Here is a 26,577-nt window from a genome sequence, read left to right on the forward strand (position 1 = left end):
ACGGCCCTAGCATTGTGCTGACTGGCATGTGGTAAAGTGTCCAGCATTGGCAGGTGTGAGCAGTCAGAAGCCTGCAGTAAGTGTGCTTTCTTTCCCCCACAGCAGGACGAGAGGCCCATGCTGAGCTCCCTGCTCTCAAAGTCCCCTGCCTCATCGGTCGTGTCCTCTACAGACATGCTGCACAGCAAACTCTCCCAGCTCCGGGAGTCACGCGAGCAATTCCAGCACTTGGAACTGGACTCCAACCAGATGCCCCCCAGCAACTACAGCTCCTCGTCCTCCTCTCCTTCCTCCGCAACCAACATTGACGACTTGAAAAAGAGACTGGAAAAAATAAAAAGCAATCGGAAGTGATGACCCCCCCCCCCCCAAGCTCCACAGCTGCTGTCCTGTCCCTTAAAGTCCTTTCTCAATGCCCCTGTACCCAGCTCAGTGGCTGTCTAGGCCTAATGTATACTATTGTCTTATGTATTATACTGTGCATCTCTTTGGGCTTGGAGGGTAAAGTTGAGTATTTGTACATACATTGCTGTTCTGACTTCCTGTGTGTTAGTGTACAGATGTCTTCCCCCCCCCCCCCCCCTTCCATTTCTGGCCTCCGGAAATTCTCCTTTTCGTGTCTGGTTTTACATCCGTCTGTTTCCGTGTCTCTTATATTTGTATCTCTGTGGCTGTTTAACTTGCTTTTAATTTAACACAAAGCGGTGGATCTCTGGTTCTGTACTGAATCGCATGGCATGAAGAAAATTATTTTTGTAAATAAAGTTTGAATTAAGTGAGACCGTGTAAACGATGCAGTCTCTTCCGTTTCTCTGTTCTATTTGTGTACATTGGTTACTTTATAATTGGGGGAGAGGGGCCTCTTGCTACAGTCTGTACTAGATGGCTGGTGCCACGGGTATATAGATAAAAGGATTGGTTACTTGGTATATTGTGTTGTTGACGGTAACTTTGACATGTAGGTAGTTGTCCAGCAGTTTGAGTTAAAACATCACTGCATCGTCTGGAGTATAGTCTGGTATAAAGTCCTAAAAAAAACACTTCTAGGGGATTCTCTGGCATAAAACCTGTCCCGATACTGTGTGAAACCGCATTCTTTTGTTGTGCAGCTGCATCTCCATACATTCTTCCCATTCAACTAACATTTAGTTTGTCTGACCCCAAAATAAGATTTACCTTACAATCTGAAACAATGGGGAAAACCATTCTATATATTTGTATTTTTTCCTCCCCGTCTTGGATAATGTCCCGAGACCGAAGCAAACTGCAGTCCTGGGGTCTTTCATTTTGTTTTTTGGGCTGTAAATCTGAGGCCTGGGTAGCTTACCTGCATATTGCCGGCACTGTGTCTATACAATGGTACTCCTCTCTGGGAACTAGTGATTAGCGCAGGAGAGGAGCGGTCACTACAGGATTTCTCAGCCGGTCAGGGAGTGAGGAAGCTGGAACACGCTGCAGCTCCCTGCTCACTACGAGTGAGGGCTTTTGATGACCTGTTAAACCTCAAAGTACCACAAAACTTTTTTTTTTACCTACTTTAACCCGCTCGACTCGTCCTCAAGCCACCCAGCAGGTCCAGTTTTCAGGATATCCCTGCTTTTTGTTTTTTTTTAATGAGTTTGTAATGTCACCTGTCTAGATCTGAAAACCTAGTGACGTGTGTAAAGCTGGTGCTTGTCCTGTAGGTGCACGCGTCACTGGCAGCTATGTGCCTTATCCTCTAAACTTCATGAAACCCATTCATTTCCACTAGTAAGAATACTATGCTTACAAATATTACTTTATAGGGGGGGGGGGGGTAGGCTGAAGGAGTACAATTGGTCCAAATAACTGGACACAAGAACACCTTATAAGCACTCCCAGAGAGACCGCCTTACATCATTGGAAATTAGCTTTTACTTTGCATTTTATTTTTATTTTTTTGTACTAAACTAATTTTGTAAGCATTCATGAACCAACCTTCATCCTCAATCTGGGACGATGATGAGCTGGGTTGAAAGTATGTGGTGGGTGTAATCTGACGAACAAATCCAGTGCCTAGCTAGATCAGAAAGATATTTTCAGTGTTGCCTTATAACGTCGTCAGGATGGTGTAGCAGGAAGATAATCTGAATCATTCAATGTTTAAAAGGAGAGAAATCAAAGACATGATTTCTGTGCTCTGCTTCTCATTGCAAACCTCCCTGCCTTCGTTAATTGATATCTGGTTAAACTTGGCATACTAGTGCGTCTTACTACTGTTGTCTGTGCCCTTAGGTCGAGCTTGTGACGTTTCGGAGGTCACCGGAGTGAAACGTGCGTTGGACTAAAGTGATGTCGAGCACTACTGAGGTGCACAGCTGTGGTTAGAGTAGCAAGACGCACCAGTACACTGCGTTTAACCAGATCTCAACTAACTAAGGCAGGGAGGTTTGCCACGGAGATCAGACGGAGCACACCGCAATCATTGGGGTGATTTCTCTCCCCACCTCACAGATAAGGTAACGGCACCCTGAAAATACTTCTGAGACAAGGATAAATACTGGATTAATTCACATTGATCCCCCCTTCCCCTTTTATTTTCAACACCATATTGTGGGAACAAGACAGAGTTAATCTCTATTCTATAAATACAAAGCCCAGCTCATCAACTAGGTCCCAGATCTTGTGAGTTTGAGGATTAAGTGTGGGCAATTCGTTTTCTTACAAAATTGGTTTACTAAAACAAATCAGAAGTGAATTTTTAATTCTGTAAGGAAGTGCCCCTTAGAGTGCTTATAACGGGGGTTCTTTATGTTCAGATTTCGATAAACAATTCACAGTAGGCATATTCTACAAATTAGACTGGTGATTTCTTCATGGTGAAGGTTACGGCGCGCGCCTGTCCTAACTGCCGAACTTCTCTATCGTTTTCATCAGCCACTTCCTCATGCGGTGCACGTGAACGTAGAAGCCGTACTTCCCATCACGGTCGCAGCCTTCGCCCCATGAGACTATGCCAGACTGGTACCAGCGGTTGCTGGCTGGGTCCTAGGAAGAGAAAAAAAAATGGGGAATATCAGTCTTGAATGTAAATTAGGGGTGGGAACCCCCTAACCCCTTTTTGGAGCAACGTGTTGCCAACTGGTTATGGTTTTGTAGGATTTGGCGTGGGAGTTTTTAATGTCTCTTACGGCTGCCATGATCTCTCTTCTCCCATTCTCCCTCCATCACACGATGAAAGAAAAGTAATCCCGGTTAAAGCGCTTGGGAGTTTTCTCCCGGATAAACCTGGTGTAATTGTTTTTGCGTGACGCCCGTTTCGCACCCAGAAGACACCAGTAAGTACACCCTTTTCTGTCTTCCCTCGGCTAGCAAAAATGAGGGGCTTGCTCGGGGTGTGTACAAAGTTGGAGTCACAAACTTGAGGCTCCCACTTCAAAGATCAATGTTGCCCTGATACAATCAAAGGCTTCATTCACCACCTGAGTTGGATATCGATACAATCCTCCCCTGCCTGTATGCAGTGCGAAGTGCTCAGTTTATACCAAGGTTTGGCAGTAGCGGATTCTTGTATAGCCCCACAGCTTGTACACCCGACTCCTGAGAGTTTATTGCCCCACTTACCTTCATAACAAAGGGACCCCCACTGTCCCCCTCACATGCATCACCCCTCTTGTTATCTTCAGGCTGTAACCTGCAAAAAGAAAGTCGCACTGAGTGGGAGAGGAGGGACGTGCAGGGTTACTAGTTAAATTCGATCTGCATGACTTTTTCAGTATGCACGCCGGTTATTATTGTGATCCAACATCTCGAGGCTTTGATATACAGTGAAAGCACTCAGGCATTCAACATCGTGTCCAAGGCGTTCACGTTTGCCTTAATTATTGAAAAAGCCTTTTAAATTTGAATTACAGAATTCCAGTGGAAATTGCCTGGATTGTACATTATGTACTATGTTCATTCAGGGCTAGTAAAGATATTATACCTAAATAAGGCAAGATTTGTCCTGAAATACTGATGTATAAGACTTCACTTAGGAAGCTCCCGTTGGTGATGATATTCAAAAGGCCCCTCCAAACCTCATCAATACTTATCTGACAGATTTTACAGTCGTGATCAGGAGGATAAGAGACAAAATAATGAATAATCTGTAGCACTGGAATTGTGAGTATCACAGATCAGATCTCATTTCTTTGGCTGAGTGGTCACGCTGATCAGAAAAAGTGATCTTTATTCACCCTATTTCATGTCGTAACTGGCTGTGGGACGCGCTCATGTGTCACGATCATCCTGCAATAGGTGCAGGTCCCCTACCGCTTCTGTCACCCTGCAGTGTGAGGGACAGACTCTTTGGCAGGGTGGCCAACCCCAGCCCTCAAGGGCCACTAACAACTCAGGTTTTCTGGATATCCCTGCTTCAGCAAAGGTGGCTCAATCTGATTGAGCCACCTGTGCTGAAGATGGGACTAATTGAGCCACGTTTGCTGAAGATGGGACAGATTGAGCCACCTGTGCCGAAGCAGGGTTATCCTGAAAAACCTGACCTGTTGAGGACTGGAGTTGGCCACTCCTGGTTGATAGCCTCCATGTCCCTACGTGTGACGGTAGCACGCACCTGCACAGAACATGTTGTCTGTCACTTTGATCTTGGTGGACGCTTTGCAAATCTCGTGGTCGACCATGGGAAGGTTTATCTGCTGTAGGGTCTGGGGTAAGGACTGCCCCCCAGATCCAGAGCTCCACGTCTCGTAGAGATTGCCCCAGCCGAGACACGGCCTTTGTGTTTAGACACCATCAACCTACAGAGAGAAGATTCATTTATATAGGTCATTTAGTGGCCAAATGGCCTTGGAGACGTGTAGATTTGTTGTAGGGTTGTGATACGTTATAGGGGAGCACTGTAGATGGGATTATAGGGCAGAGAGCTTTCAAAGTCTCATCTGTCTCGAAGAAACCCGTGAAGTTTCAACTGCTCTGTATCCTATACTCCTCTTGTCTATGAAGAACTCTCATGTTGCTCCACTGAAAGGCATCCCAACCTGTAATGTTTTCTCTTTCTCCATAAGTAGTATTTATTATAAAATGTCTGATATTTATAATTTAGTTCAGTTAAACGTAATATGTCTTTCCAACCTAATAACAGAGAGGAATACACCGCTCACTATTAAGTAACGTCATTAAAATCAGTTAATGTAAATATGAGTTTGCCCTAATGCCTAGAGTGGCAGTGGGTGCTACCTGTGTGCCTGAGTTTGAAAAATTATCAAAATAGAGATGTAGATGGTAAAACCAACTATTCTCTAGCAAGCAGCACACAAGTGGTGCACACCGGGGCAGTTAAACATAACATTTAATAGTACCCACAATTAATATAGGTCTACACATGCAAAAACAATGTTGTATTTTAAGTGTGTATATTATAATCATAAAAATGACAGGAGGTGAAAAGATCGGATCGCTTACATTCGCTGTGCAGTACCTGTTACCACTTCTGAACAACTAGGGCACAATGCGTTTTTCACTACTAATCTGCTCCAATAGTATACAGCAGACTACCCTTGGTGTATATTGGCAAATTCGTATAGTAGAGTTGTTCAGTTTGTGATTGATTGGCTAATGAACAGCAGGCCCCGCCTTAATTGGCAACAAAACAACACATATCTAGATTGGCTCAACACTCAATTGTATATAATAAGAGTACCCTGCAAGAAACTAATCCACAAACGTCTGTGATAGCTAACTAAATATAAAAGCTGTGAGTTGCACAGTGCAGCTCTAACATCACTGCATAATTTTACCACTCCCTTAATTGAATTTCACCGACGCCTTTAATGCGGAAAACACATTCATACAATGTTGCAGGGCTAGTTAGTGGATGAGACTTATTTCTGGTAGATAGTTCAAATGAAAATGTGTGTTGTGATCATGTTTTTACAATTGCTGAAATGTGTCCAAATGAATTGGCCGTAATGGGTCTGCTGGTAATCGCACTAATTGCCAGAGAATACACAGCAGCAATCTGTCAAGCTGTATGGGTAAACATTGTGAGAGTAGGCTAGCCCACTTTGATAATTACAAAGTAGGAAGCGTTGCACCCGCTCCCCCTGTCACTCTCTTCTTCTCCTCCCCCCGCTCCAGTTTGAGAAGCTGCCTTATTGTCTGCTGGACCAGTCCTGCTGTGCAAAGGTTTAAGTTGCCACTTTCCTCCCTCTGCCTCCCTATCCCTATCCCTTCCTCCCCTCCCTATCCCTTCCTCCCCCTCCCTATCCCTTCCTCCCCCTCCCTATCCCTTCCTCCCCCTCCCTATCCCTTCCTCCCCCTCCCTATCCCTTCCTCTATCCCTTTCCCCCTCTATCCCTTTCCCTCTCCCCCTCTATCCCTCTCCCCCTCTATACCTCTCCCCCTCTATCCCTCTCCCCCTCTATCCCTTTCCCCCTCTATCGCCCTCCCCCCCTCCCCCCTCTCTCTCGCCCCCCCCCCCTCCCCCCTCTCTCTCGCCCCCCTCCCCCTCTCCCTCCCCCCTCCCCCTCTCCCTCCCCCCCTCCCCCTCTCCCTCCCCCCCTCCCCCTCTCCCTCCCCCCCTCCCCCTCTCTCTCGCCCCCCTCCCCCTCTCTCTCGCCCCCCTCCCCCTCTCTCTCCCCCCCTCCCCCTCTCCCTCCCCCCCCTCCCCCCTCTCTCTTGCCCCCCCTCCCCCTCTCTCTCGCCCCCCCCTCCCCCTCTCTCTCGCCCCCCCTCCCCCTCTCTCTCGCCCCCCTCCCCCTCTCTCTCGCCCCCCTCCCACTCTCTCTCGCCCCCCTCCCACTCTCTCTCGCCCCCCTCCCACTCTCTCTCGCCCCCTCTCTCTCTCTCGCCCTCTCTCTCGCCCTCTCTCTCTCTCGCCCCCTCTCTCTCTCGCCCTCTCTCTCTCTCTCGCCCCCTCTCTCTCTCTCTCGCCCCCTCTCTCTCTCTCGTCGCCCCCTCTCTCTCTCTCTCGCCCCCTCTCGCTCTCGCCCCCCTCTCTCGCTCTCGCCCCCTCTCTCGCTCTCGCCCCCTCTCTCGCTCTCGCCCCCTCCCTCTCTCTCGCCCCCTCTATCCCTCTCCCCCGCCCCCTCTATCCCTCTCCCCCGCCCCCTCTATCCCTCTCCCCCGCCCCCTCTATCCCTCTCCCCCGCCCCCCTCTATCCCTCTCCCCCGCCCCCTCTATCCCTCTCCCCCGCCCCCTCTATCCCTCTCCCCCGCCCCCTCTATCCCTCTCCCCGCCCCCTCTATCCCTCTCCCCCCGCCCCCTCTATCCCTCTCCCCGCCCCCTCCCCCGCCCCCTCTATCCCTCTCCCCCGCCCCCTCTATCCCTCTCCCCGCCCCCCGCCCCCTCTATCCCTCTCCCCCGCCCCCTCTATTCCTCTCCCCCGCCCCCTCTATCCCTCTCCCCCGCCCCCTCTATCCCTCTCCCCCGCCCCCTCTATCCCTCTCCCCCGCCCCCCTCTATCCCTATCGCTCAACCCCTCCATCTCCCTCACCCCCCTCTCTATCCCCTCTTACTTCTGCACAATCTCCTTGGTTGGGAGGCACACCGATGGATGTAGTTACTGAAGACCACCGGTCTCTTCAGCTGGATCAGTGCGATGTCCCTGTCAAGGTTCTCCTTCCAGTTATATTTGGGGTGAACGATGATGCGCTCCAGCAGGGCAATCTTCTCCGTTTCTCTCTCGTACCTCAATGGCGGAGAGAAAGGGTGAGGGGGATTTTAGGATAGTTGGAGTCTGTCCTGAACCCCTTTCCCCAAGGTTACAAGGGCTGGTACTGGGATTTGTATCAGGCGCTCCCACTACAAAGGCAGCACCCTCATCAATAGCCACACAGCAACCTATGCCCAGACCCAGAAAGGCAGGTGAACGCTGCACACAGATTGCCAGCTCTTCTGCAAGAACAGTCACTTCCAGAGCCCCTATTCATGTCCCTCCTTACCCTCCCCTCATTAGAGAAGGTGTCACGTGGGTGAGTGCCTTTATTTTATTGTAATGCCAATATATTTCTAAGTGGGTCTGACCCGAGTCAGGAATCTGCCCTGTATGGGACGGCATCAGAGCAGACAGAACAGACCCAATGAGACTGCACTTGGTACCACACTCTGTGTTATCATGAGATGCAAGGCCAGTCCTGTTTTTCCAAGTTTCCATAAGAACACAGGTTGAATGGGGTTACAGTGAAAAAACAAGGGCTGGATCATTGTCCGATGGTGTCAGCGTGTTAAACGCAGCATGTGCAGGCTTCAAGGAGAGGGGGGAGAGAAAGAGAGAGGCTGGAAGGAGAGGAAGGAAGGAGAGGGAGACAGAGGGGCGAGAGGAGTGGAAGGAAGGAGAGAGGGGAGAGAAAGAGGGGCAGGAAGGAGAGGGGGGGAAAGAAAGAGTGAGGCAGGGAGGAGAGAGGGAGAGAAAGAGGCAGGGGGGAGAGGAAGGAAGTAGATGGGGGAGAGAAAGGCAGGAAGGAGATGGGGGAGAGAAAGGCAGGAGGGGGAGAAGGAGAGGAAGGAAGGAGAGATGGCAAGGAAGGAAGGAAGGAAGAAGAGGGGGAGAGGAGAGGAAGGGAGGAGAGGGGAGAGAGAGGCAGGGGGGAGAGAAGAAGAGGGGGGAAAGAAGGAGAGGGGGGAAAGAAGGAGAATATGGAGAGGAGAGGGGGGAAAGAAGGAGAATATGGAGAGGAGAGGGGGAGAGAAGATAGGAAGGAAGGAGAGGGGGGAGAGAAAGAGAACTTTAGGAAGGTGAGGGGGGGGATGATGAAGAAAACATTCAGATATAGAAATAGTTTCAGCAAAGTACAGGAGGGGAGCATATTTCAGAGCAAGACGTTCTAGAACACGAGGGTGGCTGCCGGCTCAGCAGAAATGTGAGGCAGGATGTCTTCACGGAAAGGGTGCTGGATTCTTGGAATAGCCGCTCAGCAGAGGCGGTAAGGAACTTCAAAAGGCCAAATCTTAAATACGAGAGGGTCTGCGGTTTCCCACCAGATAGAAGAATGGGTACGCTGGGTGGGGTGTGAGAGAGGAAGGGGCGGATTGGATGCAAAATATCAAGCACGTCATGGGTATGTACATGTGTGCAGGACGGAATACATTGCCATAGATAGAGCTAGAACATGTCCTGCTCTGACGCAGGAGGGTGGGAGTGCTGGATGCATGGCACAGCCACCAAGCAGAGGTGGTGGAGCTAACACAGTAATATTCGGGAAAGACATAAAGGAACAATTGGGGTTTGGAGGGTTTACAGAAGGTTAGGGAAATATAGTACAGTGATCCCAGGCGCGGCGTGAGCCCGCGGCCCTTATCTTACTTTGCCCGGACGTGCTTGCCGATCCTCACTAGGATATCGTCCGTGGTGAAGTTCTTGTCCCAGGGAGGGTAGAAGATGCAGTGAGCAGCGGTCAGCACCCAGCGGTCACTGATCAGACTGGCCCCGCAGAGCAGCTCCTGGGGGCTCTTCTTAAACAGCATGACCTGCCTGCGTGCAGAGGGGGACAGGATGAGACGCGGCGGCTCAGGTAACTTTATATCTGTGTTACTGGGGGCCCCACCCAGTCCTGGAGTTCTGGGGCATTACCATGGCGCGCTGCCCTGCTGGGCACTTTCTCCCCCGACGACTCTGCCCCCTATGTATGATTCCATCAGCTCGTGCTCAGAGTTATCCTCCTGTTTCTTCTGCTCAAAGAGAGGGCGCAGGCCGCAGGCTGTGAACAGAGTACAGCTTTCCCATATAATCACAATGTATGACCATAGCACCCCCAACATAACGACAGCACCCCCAACATAACCCCAGCACCCCAATATAACCCCAGCACCCCCAACATAACGACAGCACCCCAATATAACGACAGCACGCCCAACATAACCCCAGCACCCCCAACATAACCCCAGCACCCCAATATAACAGCACCCCCAACATAACCCCAGCACCCCAACATAACGACAACACCCCCAACGTAATCCCGGCACCCTATTATAACCCCAGCACCCCAATATAATGACAGCACCCTATTATAACCCAAGCACCCCAATATAACCACGGTATCACAATATAACCCCAGGAACCCCGCTATAAACTCAGCATCCCAATATAACCACAGGACCCCAATATAGAACCATATATACTGGCACGGCCCACATAACCACAGCATCCTAAAATTGCAATATATCTACAAGACACCAATATATACTGACAGTGGCCAGAAACGCCCACAGCACCCTATAACACCCCAGTATTCCCATTATAACACGAAGCCCTCTGCCTCTTCTCACCTGCCTCCCCTGCACCAAAACTCTTCTCATCAAAGAATATTGGGTGCTCTTGAGCGTCCGTGCGTCCAGCTTGCTCCTTAATTTCTTCTTCTTGTACAGGGCTATCTGCCAGAGAGAGAGGCGAGGCCGATGACCGGAGGGAGGAACAGGGAGAGACCAGAACGAGAGTAGAGCGCGCGAGAGGCGAAGAAGAAGTGGTAAATGTAAATGTGTCCGCCATTTATACAGAGCTGCAAACACACCGAGAATATGATATTGGTTATTTTCTGGAATGCAATAAAAACGACTGTATTGAATCTTTACAAGTGCAACATAAGGTGGGTAAGGTTTGCCACAGTGATAGATTCTGGGTTCTGCCCGAGAAGTGTTGCACGCCGAAACTCCCTGTCATCTCCATCCAGTCCTTGTATGATCCGAATTAATTCCGGGTCAGAACAGTCCCGCTAAGCTGCTGGAAAATAAGATTTGGAGAAGCAGGACTGGGCACGAATCTGTGTGCCCACGTGGCATTTATCCCCACCGGAGACTGGGATACAGATTGGGCGCCATATTTACTTAGCAGTAATCCCTACACCCCATAAGACACCTGGTGCCGTAGGCATCGCACCACCTATTTAAGTAGTAACACAGAAGGGAGAGGAAGGGAGTAGGGGGATGATACGTTTTATTGGACCTACAAGTAGTTGATATGTTCCAAGCTTTCCACCTTTGGGAACCTGATGAAGGACCCAGAGAGGTTGTTGACCCAACTACTTGTTGGCCCAAAAGGTATCATCACCCTTAATCCCTCTCCCTCCTTTGTAACTACATGGAAGGTCCAACGTGGCGACCCACCTATTTAAGTAATTAGGCCAGAAGACGTGTTATAATGCTCAGTAAGTATGGACCTGGTGTACAGAAGTGTACTGATCCAGAGAGAGATCTCACGCCAGTGAGCAGGTCTAAAAGATAACCTTTGTTCCTCGTTGTGAAACATAATTAGCAGATGTTACGCTTTTTATACTGGAAGCTTTCGTTGGGTGGAAGGACGTAGGAATGTAATGGGACTATCACCCCCAGTTTACCCAAAGGCTGATGTCAAACCCCAGGTGTGATGTTACTAGGTGTCCTCAGGGTGACACAGAGTGGGCTTTGCAGCTTTTGCTTACCACAGTAGTGCAGGGAGCAGTACTCGAAGGTGAGGTTTAGGTGGGAGACATAGCACCACACGCCCTCGTCGTCGTTGTCCGGGTTCCTGCAGTAGTTGTTCACCAGCTTGACCTGTGGCAGGAAGTCCTTGCGGCTGCCCAGTTTCAGGGCGGCGGGAGAGTCCCAGTGCAGACAGGGGAGGCCGGATATAGTGACCGACAGATTCCCCTTATACTGCAATCCATTCTCTGTCTCACATGGGACAATATCGAGGGACCGGCCTACTGATTTCACCACAGGCACCGCTGTGCTCCGGTTTTGACCTACAGGGAGAAGGTGTGGTCACGGGGGGGACGGGGTCAGGGCAGTATAAGTGCTAAACCCCCACTTCCCCTCTCTGCTCTATGAAGTGGGAGAATTGTAAATATGGAGAGGTTGAGTTTGGAATCAGTGTCAGTGAGCAGGGGACACAGAGAGCGCTGGGGGACACGGAGAGAGAGCAGGGGGACACGGAGAGAGAGCAGGGGGACACTGGGAGAGAGAGCAGGGGGACACTGGGAGAGAGAGCTGGGGACACTGGGAGAGAGAGCAGGGGACACAGAGAGCGCTGGGGGACACGGAGAGAGAGCAGGGGGACACGGAGAGAGAGCAGGGGGACACTGGGAGAGAGAGCAGGGGGACACTGGGAGAGAGAGCTGGGGACACTGGGAGAGAGCAGGGGGACACTGGGAGAGAGAGCAGGGGACACTGGGAGAGAGAGCGCTGGGGGACACTGGGAGAGAGAGCAGGGGGACACTGGGAGAGAGCAGGGGGACACTGGGAGAGAGAGCAGGGGGACACTGGGAGAGAGAGCTGGGGACACTGGGAGAGAGAGCAGGGGGACACTGGGAGAGAGCAGGGGGACACTGGGAGAGAGCGCTGGGGGACACTGGGAGAGAGAGCTGGGGGACACTGGGAGAGAGAGCGCTGGGGGACACTGGGAGAGAGAGCAGGGGACACAGAGAGAGAGCTGGGGGACACTGGGAGAGAGAGCAGGGGGACACTGGGAGAGCGCAGGGGGACACTGGGAGAGAGAGCAGGGGGACACTGGGAGAGCGCTGGGGGACACTGGGAGAGCGCTGGGGGACACAGAGAGAGAGCAGGGGGACACTGGGAGAGCGCTGGGGGACACGGAGAGAGAGCAGGGGGACACTGGGAGAGCGCTGGGGGACACGGAGAGAGAGCAGGGGGACACTGGGAGAGCGCTGGGGGACACTGGGAGAGAGAGCAGGGGGACACTGGGAGAGAGAGCAGGGGGACACAGAGAGAGCGCTGGGGGACACGGAGAGAGAGCAGGGGGACACAGAGAGAGCGCTGGGGGACACTGGGAGAGAGCAGGGGACACAGAGAGAGAGCGCTGGGGGACACTGGGAGAGAGAGCAGGGGACACAGAGAGAGAGCAGGGGGACACTGGGAGAGCGCTGGGGGACACTGGGAGAGAGCAGGGGGACACTGGGAGAGAGAGCTGGGGGACACTGGGAGAGAGCAGGGGACACAGAGAGAGAGAGCAGGGGGACACTGGGAGAGAGCGTTGGGGGACACTGGGAGAGAGAGCAGGGGGACACTGGGAGAGAGAGCTGGGGACACTGGGAGAGCGCTGGGGGACACTGGGAGAGAGCAGGGGGACACTGGGAGAGAGCGCAGGGGGACACAGAGAGAGCGCTGGGGGACACTGGGAGAGAGCAGGGGGACACTGGGAGAGAGAGCAGAGGGACACTGGGAGAGAGAGCGCTGGGGGACACTGGGAGAGAGAGCGCTGGGGGACTCTGGGAGAGAGAGCTGGGGACACTGGGAGAGAGAGCGCTGGGGGACACTGGGAGAGAGAGCGCTGGGGGACACTGGGAGAGAGAGCAGGGGACACTGGGAGAGAGAGCAGGGGACACTGGGAGAGAGAGCTGGGGATACTGGGAGAGAGAGCTGGGGACACTGGGAGAGAGAGCGCTGGGGGACACTGGGAGAGAGCGCTGGGGGACACTGGGAGAGAGAGCAGGGGGACACTGGGAGAGAGAGCAGGGGGACACTGGGAGAGCGCTGGGGGACACTGGGAGAGAGAGCTGGGGGACACTGGGAGAGAGAGCGCTGGGGGACACTGGGAGAGAGAGCTGGGGGACACTGGGAGAGCTGGGGGACACTGGGAGAGCGCTGGGGGACACGGAGAGAGAGCAGGGGACACTGGGAGAGCGCTGGGGGACACGGAGAGAGAGCAGGGGGACACTGGGAGAGAGAGCAGGGGACACAGAGAGAGCGCTGGGGGACACTGGGAGAGAGAGCAGGGGACACAGAGAGAGCGCTGGGGGACACAGGGAGAGAGAGCAGGGGACACTGGGAGAGAGAGCAGGGGGACACTGGGAGAGAGAGCAGGGGACACAGGGAGAGAGAGCAGGGGGACACTGGGAGAGCGCTGGGGGACACTGGGAGAGCGCTGGGGGACACTGGGAGAGAGCGCAGGGGGACACTGGGAGAGAGAGCAGGGGACACAGAGAGAGAGCAGGGGACACAGAGAGAGAGCAGGGGGACACTGGGAGAGCGCTGGGGGACACGGAGAGAGAGCAGGGGACACAGAGAGAGCGCTGGGGGACACTGGGAGAGAGAGCAGGGGACACTGGGAGAGAGAGCAGGGGACACAGAGAGAGAGAGCAGGGGACACAGAGAGAGAGCAGGGGGACACTGGGAGAGAGAGCAGGGGACACTGGGAGAGAGAGCAGGGGACACAGAGAGAGAGAGCAGGGGGACACTGGGAGAGCGCTGGGGGACACGGAGAGAGAGCAGGGGACACAGAGAGAGCGCTGGGGGACACTGGGAGAGAGAGCAGGGGACACAGAGAGAGAGCAGGGGGACACTGGGAGAGAGAGCAGGGGACACTGGGAGAGAGAGCAGGGGGACACCGAGAGAGCAGGGGACACTGGGAGAGAGAGCAGGGGACACTGGGAGAGAGAGCTGGGGGACACCGAGAGAGCGCTGGGGGACACTGGGAGAGAGAGCAGGGGACACTGGGAGAGAGCTGGGGATACTGGGAGAGAGAGCGCTGGGAGACACTGGGAGAGAGAGCAGGGGACACTGGGAGAGCGCAGGGGGACACTGGGAGAGAGAGCAGGGGGACACTGGGAGAGAGCAGGGGGACACTGGGAGAGAGAGCAGGGGGACACTGGGAGAGAGCAGGGGACACTGGGAGAGAGAGCAGGGGGACACTGGGAGAGAGAGCAGGGGGACACTGGGAGAGAGAGCAGGGGGACACTGGGAGAGCGCTGGGGGACACTGGGAGAGAGAGCAGGGGACACTGGGAGAGAGAGCAGGGGGACACTGGGAGAGAGAGCAGGGGACACTGGGAGAGCGCTGGGGGACACTGGGAGAGAGAGCAGGGGGACACTGGGAGAGAGCAGGGGGACACTGGGAGAGAGAGAGCTGGGAGACACTGGGAGAGAGAGCAGGGGACACTGGGAGAGCGCAGGGGGACACTGGGAGAGAGAGCAGGGGGACACTGGGAGAGAGCAGGGGGACACTGGGAGAGAGAGCAGGGGACACTGGGAGAGAGAGCAGGGGGACACTGGGAGAGAGAGCAGGGGGACACTGGGAGAGCGCTGGGGGACACTGGGAGAGAGAGCAGGGGGACACTGGGAGAGAGAGCAGGGGGACACTGGGAGAGAGCAGGGGGACACTGGGAGAGAGAGCAGGGGGACACTGGGAGAGCGCTGGGGGACACGGAGAGAGAGCAGGGGGACACTGGGAGAGCGCTGGGGGACACTGGGAGAGAGAGCAGGGGGACACTGGGAGAGAGAGCAGGGGACACAGAGAGAGAGCAGGGGGACACTGGGAGAGCGCTGGGGGACACTGGGAGAGCGCTGGGGGACACTGGGAGAGCGCTGGGGGACACTGGGAGAGAGCGCAGGGGACACAGAGAGAGCGCTGGGGGACACTGGGAGAGAGAGCAGGGGACACAGAGAGAGCGCTGGGGGACACAGGGAGAGAGAGCAGGGGACACTGGGAGAGAGAGCAGGGGGACACTGGGAGAGAGAGCAGGGGACACAGAGAGAGCGCTGGGGGACACTGGGAGAGCGCTGGGGGACACGGAGAGAGAGCAGGGGGACACTGGGAGAGAGAGCAGGGGACACAGAGAGAGAGCAGGGGGACACTGGGAGAGAGAGCAGGGGACACTGGGAGAGAGAGCAGGGGGACACTGGGAGAGAGAGAGCTGGGAATACTGGGAGAGAGAGCTGGGGATACTGGGAGAGAGAGAGCTGGGAATACTGGGAGAGAGAGCTGGGAATACTGGGAGAGAGAGCTGGGAATACTGGGAGAGAGAGCTGGGGACACTGGGAGAGAGAGCTGGGAATACTGGGAGAGAGAGAGCTGGGGACACTGGGAGAGAGAGAGCTGGGGACACTGGGAGAGAGAGAGCTGGGGATACTGGGAGAGAGAGAGCTGGGGATACTGGGAGAGAGAGAGCTGGGGATACTGGGAGAGAGAGCTGGGGATACTGGGAGAGAGAGCTGGGAATACTGGGAGAGAGAGAGCTGGGGATACTGGGAGAGAGAGAGCTGGGGATACTGGGAGAGAGAGAGCTGGGGATACTGGGAGAGAGAGCTGGGGATACTGGGAGAGAGAGCTGGGAATACTGGGAGAGAGAGAGCTGGGGATACTGGGAGAGAGAGAGCTGGGGATACTGGGAGAGAGAGAGCTGGGGATACTGGGAGAGAGAGAGCTGGGGACACTGGGGGAGAGAGCTGGGAATACTGGGAGAGAGAGATCTGGGGATACTGGGAGAGAGAGCTGGGAATACTGGGAGAGAGAGAGCTGGGGACACTGGGAGAGAGAGCTGGGGACACTGGGAGAGAGAGAGCTGGGGATACTGGGAGAGAGAGCTGGGGATACTGGGAGAGAGAGCTGGGAATACTGGGAGAGAGAGAGCTGGGGATACTGGGAGAGAGAGAGCTGGGGACACTGGGAGAGAGAGAGCTGGGGATACTGGGAGAGAGAGAGCTGGGGATACTGGGAGAGAGAGAGCTGGGAATACTGGGAGAGAGAGAGCTGTGAATACTGGGAGAGAGAGAGCTGGGGATACTGGGAGAGAGAGAGCTGGGGACACTGGGAGAGAGAGCTGGGGACACTGGGAGAGAGAGAGCTGGGGATACTGGGAGAGAGAGCTGGGGATACTGGGAGAGAGAGCTGGGAATACTGGGAGAGAGAGAGCTGGGGATACTGGGAGAGAGAGAGCTGGGGACACTGGGAGAGAGAGAGCTGGGGATACTGGGAGAGAGAGAGCTGGGAATACTGGGAGAGAGAGAGCTGGGGACACTGGGAGAGAGAGCTGGGGATACTGGGAGAGAGAGAGCTGGGGATACTGGGAGAGAGAGAGCTGGGGATACTGGGAGAGAGAGCTGGGGACACTGGGAGAGAGAGAGCTGAGGACACTGGGAGAGAGAGAGCTGGGGACACTGGGAGAGAGAGAGCTGGGGATACTGGGAGAGAGAGAGCTGGGAATACTGGGAGAGAGAGAGCTGGGGACACTGGGAGAGAGAGCTGGGGATACTGGGAGAGAGAGAGCTGGGGATACTGGGAGAGAGAGAGCTGGGGATACTGGGAGAGAGAGAGCTGGGGACACTGGGAGAGAGAGAGCTGGGGACACTGGGAGAGAGAGAGCTGGGGACACTGGGAGAGAGAGAGCTGGGAATACTGGGAGAGAGAGAGCTGGGGATACTGGGAGAGAGAGAGCTGGGGACACTGGGAGAGAGAGAGCTGGGGATACTGGGAGAGAGAGAGCTGGGGATACTGGGAGAGAGGGAGAGCTGGGAATACTGGGAGAGAGAGCTGGGAATACTGGGAGAGAGAGAGCTGGGGATACTGGGAGAGAGAGCGCTGAGGACAGTGGGAGAGAGAGCTGGGGACACTGGGAGAGAGAGAGCTGGGGACACTGGGAGAGAGAGAGCTGGGGATACTGGGAGAGAGAGAGCTGGGGATACTGGGAGAGAGAGAGCTGGGAATACTGGGAGAGAGAGAGCTGGGGATACTGGGAGAGAGAGCTGGGAATACTGGGAGAGAGAGAGCTGGGGATACTGGGAGAGAGAGAGCTGGGGATACTGGGAGAGAGAGAGCTGGGAATACTAGGAGAGAGAGCTGGGGACACTGGGAGAGAGAGAGCTGGGGATACTGGGAGAGAGAGAGCTGGGGATACTGGGAGAGAGAGAGCTGGGGATACTGGGAGAGAGAGAGCTGGGGACACTGGGGGAGAGAGCTGGGAATACTGGGAGAGAGAGATCTGGGGATACTGGGAGAGAGAGCTGGGAATACTGGGAGAGAGAGAGCTGGGGACACTGGGAGAGAGAGCTGGGGACACTGGGAGAGAGAGAGCTGGGGATACTGGGAGAGAGAGCTGGGGATACTGGGAGAGAGAGCTGGGAATACTGGGAGAGAGAGAGCTGGGGATACTGGGAGAGAGAGAGCTGGGGACACTGGGAGAGAGAGAGCTGGGGATACTGGGAGAGAGAGAGCTGGGGATACTGGGAGAGAGAGAGCTGGGAATACTGGGAGAGAGAGAGCTGTGAATACTGGGAGAGAGAGAGCTGGGGATACTGGGAGAGAGAGAGCTGGGGACACTGGGAGAGAGAGCTGGGGACACTGGGAGAGAGAGAGCTGGGGATACTGGGAGAGAGAGCTGGGGATACTGGGAGAGAGAGCTGGGGATACTGGGAGAGAGAGCTGGGAATACTGGGAGAGAGAGAGCTGGGGATACTGGGAGAGAGAGAGCTGGGGACACTGGGAGAGAGAGAGCTGGGGATACTGGGAGAGAGAGAGCTGGGGACACTGGGAGAGAGAGAGCTGGGGATACTGGGAGAGAGAGAGCTGGGGATACTGGGAGAGAGAGAGCTGGGAATACTGGGAGAGAGAGCTGGGGACACTGGGAGAGAGAGAGCTGAGGACACTGGGAGAGAGAGAGCTGGGGACACTGGGAGAGAGAGAGCTGGGGATACTGGGAGAGAGAGAGCTGGGAATACTGGGAGAGAGAGAGCTGGGGACACTGGGAGAGAGAGCTGGGGATACTGGGAGAGAGAGAGCTGGGGATACTGGGAGAGAGAGAGCTGGGGATACTGGGAGAGAGAGAGCTGGGGACACTGGGAGAGAGAGAGCTGGGGACACTGGGAGAGAGAGAGCTGGGGACACTGGGAGAGAGAGAGCTGGGAATACTGGGAGAGAGAGAGCTGGGGATACTGGGAGAGAGAGAGCTGGGGACACTGGGAGAGAGAGAGCTGGGGATACTGGGAGAGAGAGAGCTGGGGATACTGGGAGAGAGGGAGAGCTGGGAATACTGGGAGAGAGAGCTGGGAATACTGGGAGAGAGAGAGCTGGGGATACTGGGAGAGAGAGCGCTGAGGACAGTGGGAGAGAGAGCTGGGGACACTGGGAGAGAGAGAGCTGGGGACACTGGGAGAGAGAGAGCTGGGGACACTGGGAGAGAGAGAGCTGGGGATACTGGGAGAGAGAGAGCTGGGGATACTGGGAGAGAGAGAGCTGGGAATACTGGGAGAGAGAGAGAGCTGGGGATACTGGGAGAGAGAGAGCTGGGAATACTGGGAGAGAGAGAGCTGTGAATACTGGGAGAGAGAGAGCTGGGGATACTGGGAGAGAGAGCGCTGAGGACAGTGGGAGAGAGAGCTGGGGACACTGGGAGAGAGAGAGCTGGGAATACTGGGAGAGAGAGCTGGGAATACTGGGAGAGAGAGAGCTGGGGACACTGGGAGAGAGAGCTGGGGACACTGGGAGAGAGAGAGAGCTGGGAATACTGGGAGAGAGAGCTGGGGACACTGGGAGAGAGAGAGCTGTGAATACTGGGAGAGAGAGCTGGGGACACTGGGAGAGAGAGAGCTGGGGATACTGGGAGAGAGAGCTGGGGACACTGGGAGAGAGAGAGCTGGGGATACTGGGAGAGAGAGAGCTGGGGATACTGGGAGAGAGAGAGCTGGGGATACTGGGAGAGAGAGAGCTGGGGACACTGGGAGAGAGAGAGCTGGGAATACTGGGAGAGAGAGAGCTGGGGACACTGGGAGAGAGAGAGCTGGGAATACTGGGAGAGAGAGAGCTGGGGACACTGGGAGAGAGAGAGCTGGGGACACTGGGAGAGAGAGAGCTGGGGACACTGGGAGAGAGAGAGCTGGGAATACTGGGAGAGAGAGAGCTGGGGAATACTGGGAGAGAGAGCTGGGAATACTGGGAGAGAGAGAGCTGGGAATACTGGGAGAGAGAGAGCTGGGGAATACTGGGAGAGAGAGCTGGGAATACTGGGAGAGAGAGCTGGGAATACTGGGAGAGAGAGCTGGGGATACTGGGAGAGAGAGAGCTGGGAATACTGGGAGAGAGAGAGCTGGGGACAGGGAGAGAGAGCTGGGAATACTGGGAGAGAGAGAGCTGGGGACACTGGGAGAGAGAGCTGGGAATACTGGGAGAGAGAGAGCTGGGGATACTGGGAGAGAGAGAGCTGGGGATACTGGGAGAGAGAGAGCTGGGGATACTGGGAGAGAGAGAGCTGGGGATACTGGGAGAGAGAGAGCTGGGGAATACTGGGAGAGAGAGAGCTGGGAATACTGGGAGAGAGAGCTGGGAATACTGGGAGAGAGAGCTGGGGATACTGGGAGAGAGAGAGCTGAGGACACTGGGAGAGAGAGAGCTGGGGATACTGGGAGAGAGAGCTGGGGACACTGGGAGAGAGAGAGCTGGGGATACTGGGAGAGAGAGCTGGGAATACTGGGAGAGAGAGAGCTGGGGATACTGGGAGAGAGAGAGCTGGGGACACTGGGAGAGAGAGAGCTGGGGACACTGGGAGAGAGAGAGCTGGGGATACTGGGAGAGAGAGAGCTGGGGATACTGGGAGAGAGAGAGCTGGGGATACTGGGAGAGAGAGAGCTGGGAATACTGGGAGAGAGAGAGCTGGGGATACTGGGAGAGAGAGAGCTGGGGATACTGGGAGAGAGAGAGCTGGGGATACTGGGAGAGAGAGAGCTGGGGATACTGGGAGAGAGAGCTGGGAATACTGGGAGAGAGAGCTGGGAATACTGGGAGAGAGCTGGGGATACTGGGAGAGAGAGAGCTGGGAATACTGGGAGAGAGAGAGCTGGGAATACTGGGAGAGAGAGAGCTGGGAATACTGGGAGAGAGAGAGCTGGGGACACTGGGAGAGAGAGCTGGGAATACTGGGAGAGAGAGCTGGGGACACAGGGAGAGAGAGAGCTGGGGATACTGGGAGAGAGAGCTGGGAATACTGGGAGAGAGAGCTGGGAATACTGGGAGAGAGCTGGGGATACTGGGAGAGAGAGAGCTGGGAATACTGGGAGAGAGAGAGCTGGGAATACTGGGAGAGAGAGAGCTGGGAATACTGGGAGAGAGAGAGCTGGGAATACTGGGAGAGAGAGAGCTGGGGACACTGGGAGAGAGAGCTGGGAATACTGGGAGAGAGAGCTGGGGACACAGGGAGAGAGAGAGCTGGGGATACTGGGAGAGAGAGCTGGGAATACTGGGAGAGAGAGCTGGGAATACTGGGAGAGAGCTGGGGATACTGGGAGAGAGAGAGCTGGGGATACTGGGAGAGAGAGAGCTGGGGATACTGGGAGAGAGAGAGCTGGGGATACTGGGAGAGAGAGAGCTGGGGATACTGGGAGAGAGAGAGCTGGGGATACTGGGAGAGAGAGAGCTGGGGACACTGGGAGAGAGAGAGCTGGGGACACTGGGAGAGAGAGAGCTGGGGACACTGGGAGAGAGAGAGCTGGGGACACTGGGAGAGAGAGAGCTGGGAATACTGGGAGAGAGAGCTGGGAATACTGGGAGAGAGAGCTGGGAATACTGGGAGAGAGAGAGCTGGGAATACTGGGAGAGAGAGAGCTGGGAATACTGGGAGAGAGAGCTGGGGATACTGGGAGAGAGAGAGCTGGGGATACTGGGAGAGAGAGCTGGGAATACTGGGAGAGAGAGCTGGGGACACAGGGAGAGAGAGAGCTGGGAATACTGGGAGAGAGAGCTGGGAATACTGGGAGAGAGAGCTGGGAATACTGGGAGAGAGAGCTGGGGACACAGGGAGAGAGAGAGCTGGGAATACTGGGAGAGAGAGCTGGGGATACTGGGAGAGAGAGCTGGGGATACTGGGAGAGAGAGAGCTGGGAATACTGGGAGAGAGAGCTGGGGATACTGGGAGAGAGAGAGCTGGGGATACTGGGAGAGAGAGCTGGGAATACTGGGAGAGAGAGCTGGGAATACTGGGAGAGAGCTGGGGATACTGGGAGAGAGAGAGCTGGGAATACTGGGAGAGAGAGAGCTGGGAATACTGGGAGAGAGAGCTGGGGATACTGGGAGAGAGAGAGCTGGGGATACTGGGAGAGAGAGCTGGGAATACTGGGAGAGAGAGCTGGGGACACAGGGAGAGAGAGAGCTGGGAATACTGGGAGAGAGAGCTGGGAATACTGGGAGAGAGAGCTGGGGACACAGGGGGAGAGAGAGCTGGGGACACAGGGAGAGAGAGCTGGGAATACTGGGAGAGAGAGCTGGGAATACTGGGAGAGAGCTGGGGATACTGGGAGAGAGAGAGCTGGGGATACTGGGAGAGAGAGAGCTGGGAATACTGGGAGAGAGAGCTGGGGATACTGGGAGAGAGAGAGCTGGGGACACTGGGAGAGAGAGAGCTGGGGACACTGGGAGAGAGAGAGCTGGGGACACTGGGAGAGAGAGCTGGGGATACTGGGAGAGAGAGCTGGGGATACTGGGAGAGAGAGCTGGGGACACTGGGAGAGAGAGAGCTGGGAATACTGGGAGAGAGAGCTGGGGATACTGGGAGAGAGAGCTGGGGATACTGGGAGAGAGAGCTGGGGACACTGGGAGAGAGAGAGCTGGGAATACTGGGAGAGAGAGCTGGGGATACTGGGAGAGAGAGAGCTGGGGATACTGGGAGAGAGAGCTGGGAATACTGGGAGAGAGAGCTGGGGACACAGGGAGAGAGAGAGCTGGGAATACTGGGAGAGAGAGCTGGGAATACTGGGAGAGAGAGCTGGGAATACTGGGAGAGAGAGCTGGGGACACAGGGAGAGAGAGAGCTGGGAATACTGGGAGAGAGAGCTGGGGATACTGGGAGAGAGAGCTGGGGATACTGGGAGAGAGAGAGCTGGGAATACTGGGAGAGAGAGCTGGGGATACTGGGAGAGAGAGAGCTGGGGATACTGGGAGAGAGAGCTGGGAATACTGGGAGAGAGAGCTGGGAATACTGGGAGAGAGCTGGGGATACTGGGAGAGAGAGAGCTGGGAATACTGGGAGAGAGAGAGCTGGGAATACTGGGAGAGAGAGCTGGGGATACTGGGAGAGAGAGAGCTGGGGATACTGGGAGAGAGAGCTGGGAATACTGGGAGAGAGAGCTGGGGACACAGGGAGAGAGAGAGCTGGGAATACTGGGAGAGAGAGCTGGGAATACTGGGAGAGAGAGCTGGGAATACTGGGAGAGAGAGCTGGGGACACAGGGAGAGAGAGAGCTGGGAATACTGGGAGAGAGAGCTGGGAATACTGGGAGAGAGAGCTGGGAATACTGGGAGAGAGCTGGGGATACTGGGAGAGAGAGAGCTGGGGATACTGGGAGAGAGAGAGCTGGGAATACTGGGAGAGAGAGCTGGGGATACTGGGAGAGAGAGAGCTGGGGACACTGGGAGAGAGAGAGCTGGGGACACTGGGAGAGAGAGAGCTGGGGACACTGGGAGAGAGAGCTGGGGATACTGGGAGAGAGAGCTGGGGATACTGGGAGAGAGAGCTGGGGACACTGGGAGAGAGAGAGCTGGGAATACTGGGAGAGAGAGCTGGGGATACTGGGAGAGAGAGCTGGGGATACTGGGAGAGAGAGCTGGGGACACTGGGAGAGAGAGAGCTGGGAATACTGGGAGAGAGAGCTGGGGACACTGGGAGAGAGAGAGCTGGGAATACTGGGAGAGAGAGAGCTGGGAATACTGGGAGAGAGAGCTGGGGACACTGGGAGAGAGAGAGCTGGGAATACTGGGAGAGAGAGAGCTGGGGACACTGGGAGAGAGAGCTGGGGACACTGGGAGAGAGAGAGCTGGGGATACTGGGAGAGAGAGCTGGGGACACTGGGAGAGAGAGAGCTGTGAATACTGGGAGAGAGAGCTGGGGACACTGGGAGAGAGAGAGCTGGGGATACTGGGAGAGAGAGCTGGGGACACTGGGAGAGAGAGAGCTGGGGATACTGGGAGAGAGAGAGCTGGGGATACTGGGAGAGAGAGAGCTGGGGATACTGGGAGAGAGAGAGCTGGGGACACTGGGAGAGAGAGAGCTGGGAATACTGGGAGAGAGAGAGCTGGGGACACTGGGAGAGAGAGAGCTGGGAATACTGGGAGAGAGAGAGCTGGGGACACTGGGAGAGAGAGAGCTGGGGACACTGGGAGAGAGAGAGCTGGGGACACTGGGAGAGAGAGAGCTGGGAATACTGGGAGAGAGAGAGCTGGGGAATACTGGGAGAGAGAGCTGGGAATACTGGGAGAGAGAGAGCTGGGAATACTGGGAGAGAGAGAGCTGGGGAATACTGGGAGAGAGAGCTGGGAATACTGGGAGAGAGAGCTGGGAATACTGGGAGAGAGAGCTGGGGATACTGGGAGAGAGAGAGCTGGGAATACTGGGAGAGAGAGAGCTGGGGACACAGGGAGAGAGAGCTGGGAATACTGGGAGAGAGAGAGCTGGGGACACTGGGAGAGAGAGCTGGGAATACTGGGAGAGAGAGAGCTGGGGATACTGGGAGAGAGAGAGCTGGGGATACTGGGAGAGAGAGAGCTGGGGATACTGGGAGAGAGAGAGCTGGGGATACTGGGAGAGAGAGAGCTGGGGAATACTGGGAGAGAGAGAGCTGGGAATACTGGGAGAGAGAGCTGGGAATACTGGGAGAGAGAGCTGGGGATACTGGGAGAGAGAGAGCTGAGGACACTGGGAGAGAGAGAGCTGGGGATACTGGGAGAGAGAGCTGGGGACACTGGGAGAGAGAGAGCTGGGGATACTGGGAGAGAGAGCTGGGAATACTGGGAGAGAGAGAGCTGGGGATACTGGGAGAGAGAGAGCTGGGGACACTGGGAGAGAGAGAGCTGGGGACACTGGGAGAGAGAGAGCTGGGGATACTGGGAGAGAGAGAGCTGGGGATACTGGGAGAGAGAGAGCTGGGGATACTGGGAGAGAGAGAGCTGGGAATACTGGGAGAGAGAGAGCTGGGGATACTGGGAGAGAGAGAGCTGGGGATACTGGGAGAGAGAGAGCTGGGGATACTGGGAGAGAGAGAGCTGGGGATACTGGGAGAGAGAGCTGGGAATACTGGGAGAGAGAGCTGGGAATACTGGGAGAGAGCTGGGGATACTGGGAGAGAGAGAGCTGGGAATACTGGGAGAGAGAGAGCTGGGAATACTGGGAGAGAGAGAGCTGGGGACACTGGGAGAGAGAGCTGGGAATACTGGGAGAGAGAGCTGGGGACACAGGGAGAGAGAGAGCTGGGGATACTGGGAGAGAGAGCTGGGAATACTGGGAGAGAGAGCTGGGAATACTGGGAGAGAGCTGGGGATACTGGGAGAGAGAGAGCTGGGAATACTGGGAGAGAGAGAGCTGGGAATACTGGGAGAGAGAGAGCTGGGAATACTGGGAGAGAGAGAGCTGGGGACACTGGGAGAGAGAGCTGGGAATACTGGGAGAGAGAGCTGGGGACACAGGGAGAGAGAGAGCTGGGGATACTGGGAGAGAGAGCTGGGAATACTGGGAGAGAGAGCTGGGAATACTGGGAGAGAGCTGGGGATACTGGGAGAGAGAGAGCTGGGGATACTGGGAGAGAGAGAGCTGGGGATACTGGGAGAGAGAGAGCTGGGGATACTGGGAGAGAGAGAGCTGGGGATACTGGGAGAGAGAGAGCTGGGGATACTGGGAGAGAGAGAGCTGGGGACACTGGGAGAGAGAGAGCTGGGGACACTGGGAGAGAGAGAGCTGGGGACACTGGGAGAGAGAGAGCTGGGGACACTGGGAGAGAGAGAGCTGGGAATACTGGGAGAGAGAGCTGGGAATACTGGGAGAGAGAGCTGGGAATACTGGGAGAGAGAGAGCTGGGAATACTGGGAGAGAGAGAGCTGGGAATACTGGGAGAGAGAGCTGGGGATACTGGGAGAGAGAGAGCTGGGGATACTGGGAGAGAGAGCTGGGAATACTGGGAGAGAGAGCTGGGGACACAGGGAGAGAGAGAGCTGGGAATACTGGGAGAGAGAGCTGGGAATACTGGGAGAGAGAGCTGGGAATACTGGGAGAGAGAGCTGGGGACACAGGGAGAGAGAGAGCTGGGAATACTGGGAGAGAGAGCTGGGGATACTGGGAGAGAGAGAGCTGGGGATACTGGGAGAGAGAGCTGGGAATACTGGGAGAGAGAGCTGGGAATACTGGGAGAGAGCTGGGGATACTGGGAGAGAGAGAGCTGGGAATACTGGGAGAGAGAGAGCTGGGAATACTGGGAGAGAGAGCTGGGGATACTGGAGAGAGAGAGCTGGGGATACTGGGAGAGAGAGCTGGGAATACTGGGAGAGAGAGCTGGGGACACAGGGAGAGAGAGAGCTGGGAATACTGGGAGAGAGAGCTGGGAATACTGGGAGAGAGAGCTGGGGACACAGGGAGAGAGAGAGCTGGGAATACTGGGAGAGAGAGCTGGGAATACTGGGAGAGAGAGAGCTGGGGATACTGGGAGAGAGAGAGCTGGGAATACTGGGAGAGAGAGCTGGGGATACTGGGAGAGAGAGAGCTGGGGACACTGGGAGAGAGAGAGCTGGGGACACTGGGAGAGAGAGCTGGGGATACTGGGAGAGAGAGCTGGGGATACTGGGAGAGAGAGCTGGGGACACTGGGAGAGAGAGAGCTGGGAATACTGGGAGAGAGAGCTGGGGATACTGGGAGAGAGAGCTGGGGATACTGGGAGAGAGAGAGCTGGGAATACTGGGAGAGAGAGCTGGGGATACTGGGAGAGAGAGAGCTGGGAATACTGGGAGAGAGAGCTGGGAATACTGGGAGAGAGAGAGCTGTGAATACTGGGAGAGAGAGAGCTGGGGATACTGGGAGAGAGAGAGCTGGGGATACTGGGAGAGAGAGAGCTGGGAATACTGGGAGAGAGAGAGCTGGGGATACTGGGAGAGAGAGAGCTGGGAAT

General features: G+C 55.6%; 2 protein-coding genes across 7 annotated transcripts in view; one reads left to right on the plus strand and one right to left on the minus strand.

Annotated features, from left to right (window-relative positions):
- CKAP5 (cytoskeleton associated protein 5) overlaps positions 1-790 on the plus strand; it is a 42,997-nt gene extending 42,207 nt beyond the window's left edge. For 5 of the 6 annotated variants that reach the window (XM_075583809.1, XM_075583805.1, XM_075583810.1 and 2 more), the window contains one exon: positions 103-790. In XM_075583809.1, coding sequence (XP_075439924.1) covers positions 103-354 — 252 coding nt within the window. In that variant the 3' untranslated portion in view covers positions 355-790. The remainder of the gene's footprint in view (positions 1-102) is intronic. The other variant, XM_075583808.1, reaches the window with a different exon arrangement.
- A 972-nt stretch (positions 791-1,762) lies between these two features.
- Positions 1,763-26,577, minus strand: part of F2 (coagulation factor II, thrombin) — a gene marked incomplete at its 5' end in the record, with an annotated part of 49,678 nt that continues 24,863 nt past the window's right edge. The window contains 10 exon segments of the mRNA XM_075583802.1: positions 1,763-3,009; positions 3,586-3,655; positions 4,573-4,729; positions 4,732-4,760; positions 7,480-7,513; positions 7,516-7,652; positions 9,267-9,434; positions 9,534-9,660; positions 10,229-10,333; positions 11,377-11,679. Coding sequence (XP_075439917.1) covers positions 2,866-3,009; positions 3,586-3,655; positions 4,573-4,729; positions 4,732-4,760; positions 7,480-7,513; positions 7,516-7,652; positions 9,267-9,434; positions 9,534-9,660; positions 10,229-10,333; positions 11,377-11,679 — 1,274 coding nt within the window.

Source organism: Ascaphus truei, unplaced genomic scaffold (genome assembly GCF_040206685.1).
Source record: "Ascaphus truei isolate aAscTru1 unplaced genomic scaffold, aAscTru1.hap1 HAP1_SCAFFOLD_380, whole genome shotgun sequence".
Taxonomy (NCBI): Eukaryota; Metazoa; Chordata; class Amphibia; order Anura; family Ascaphidae; genus Ascaphus; species Ascaphus truei.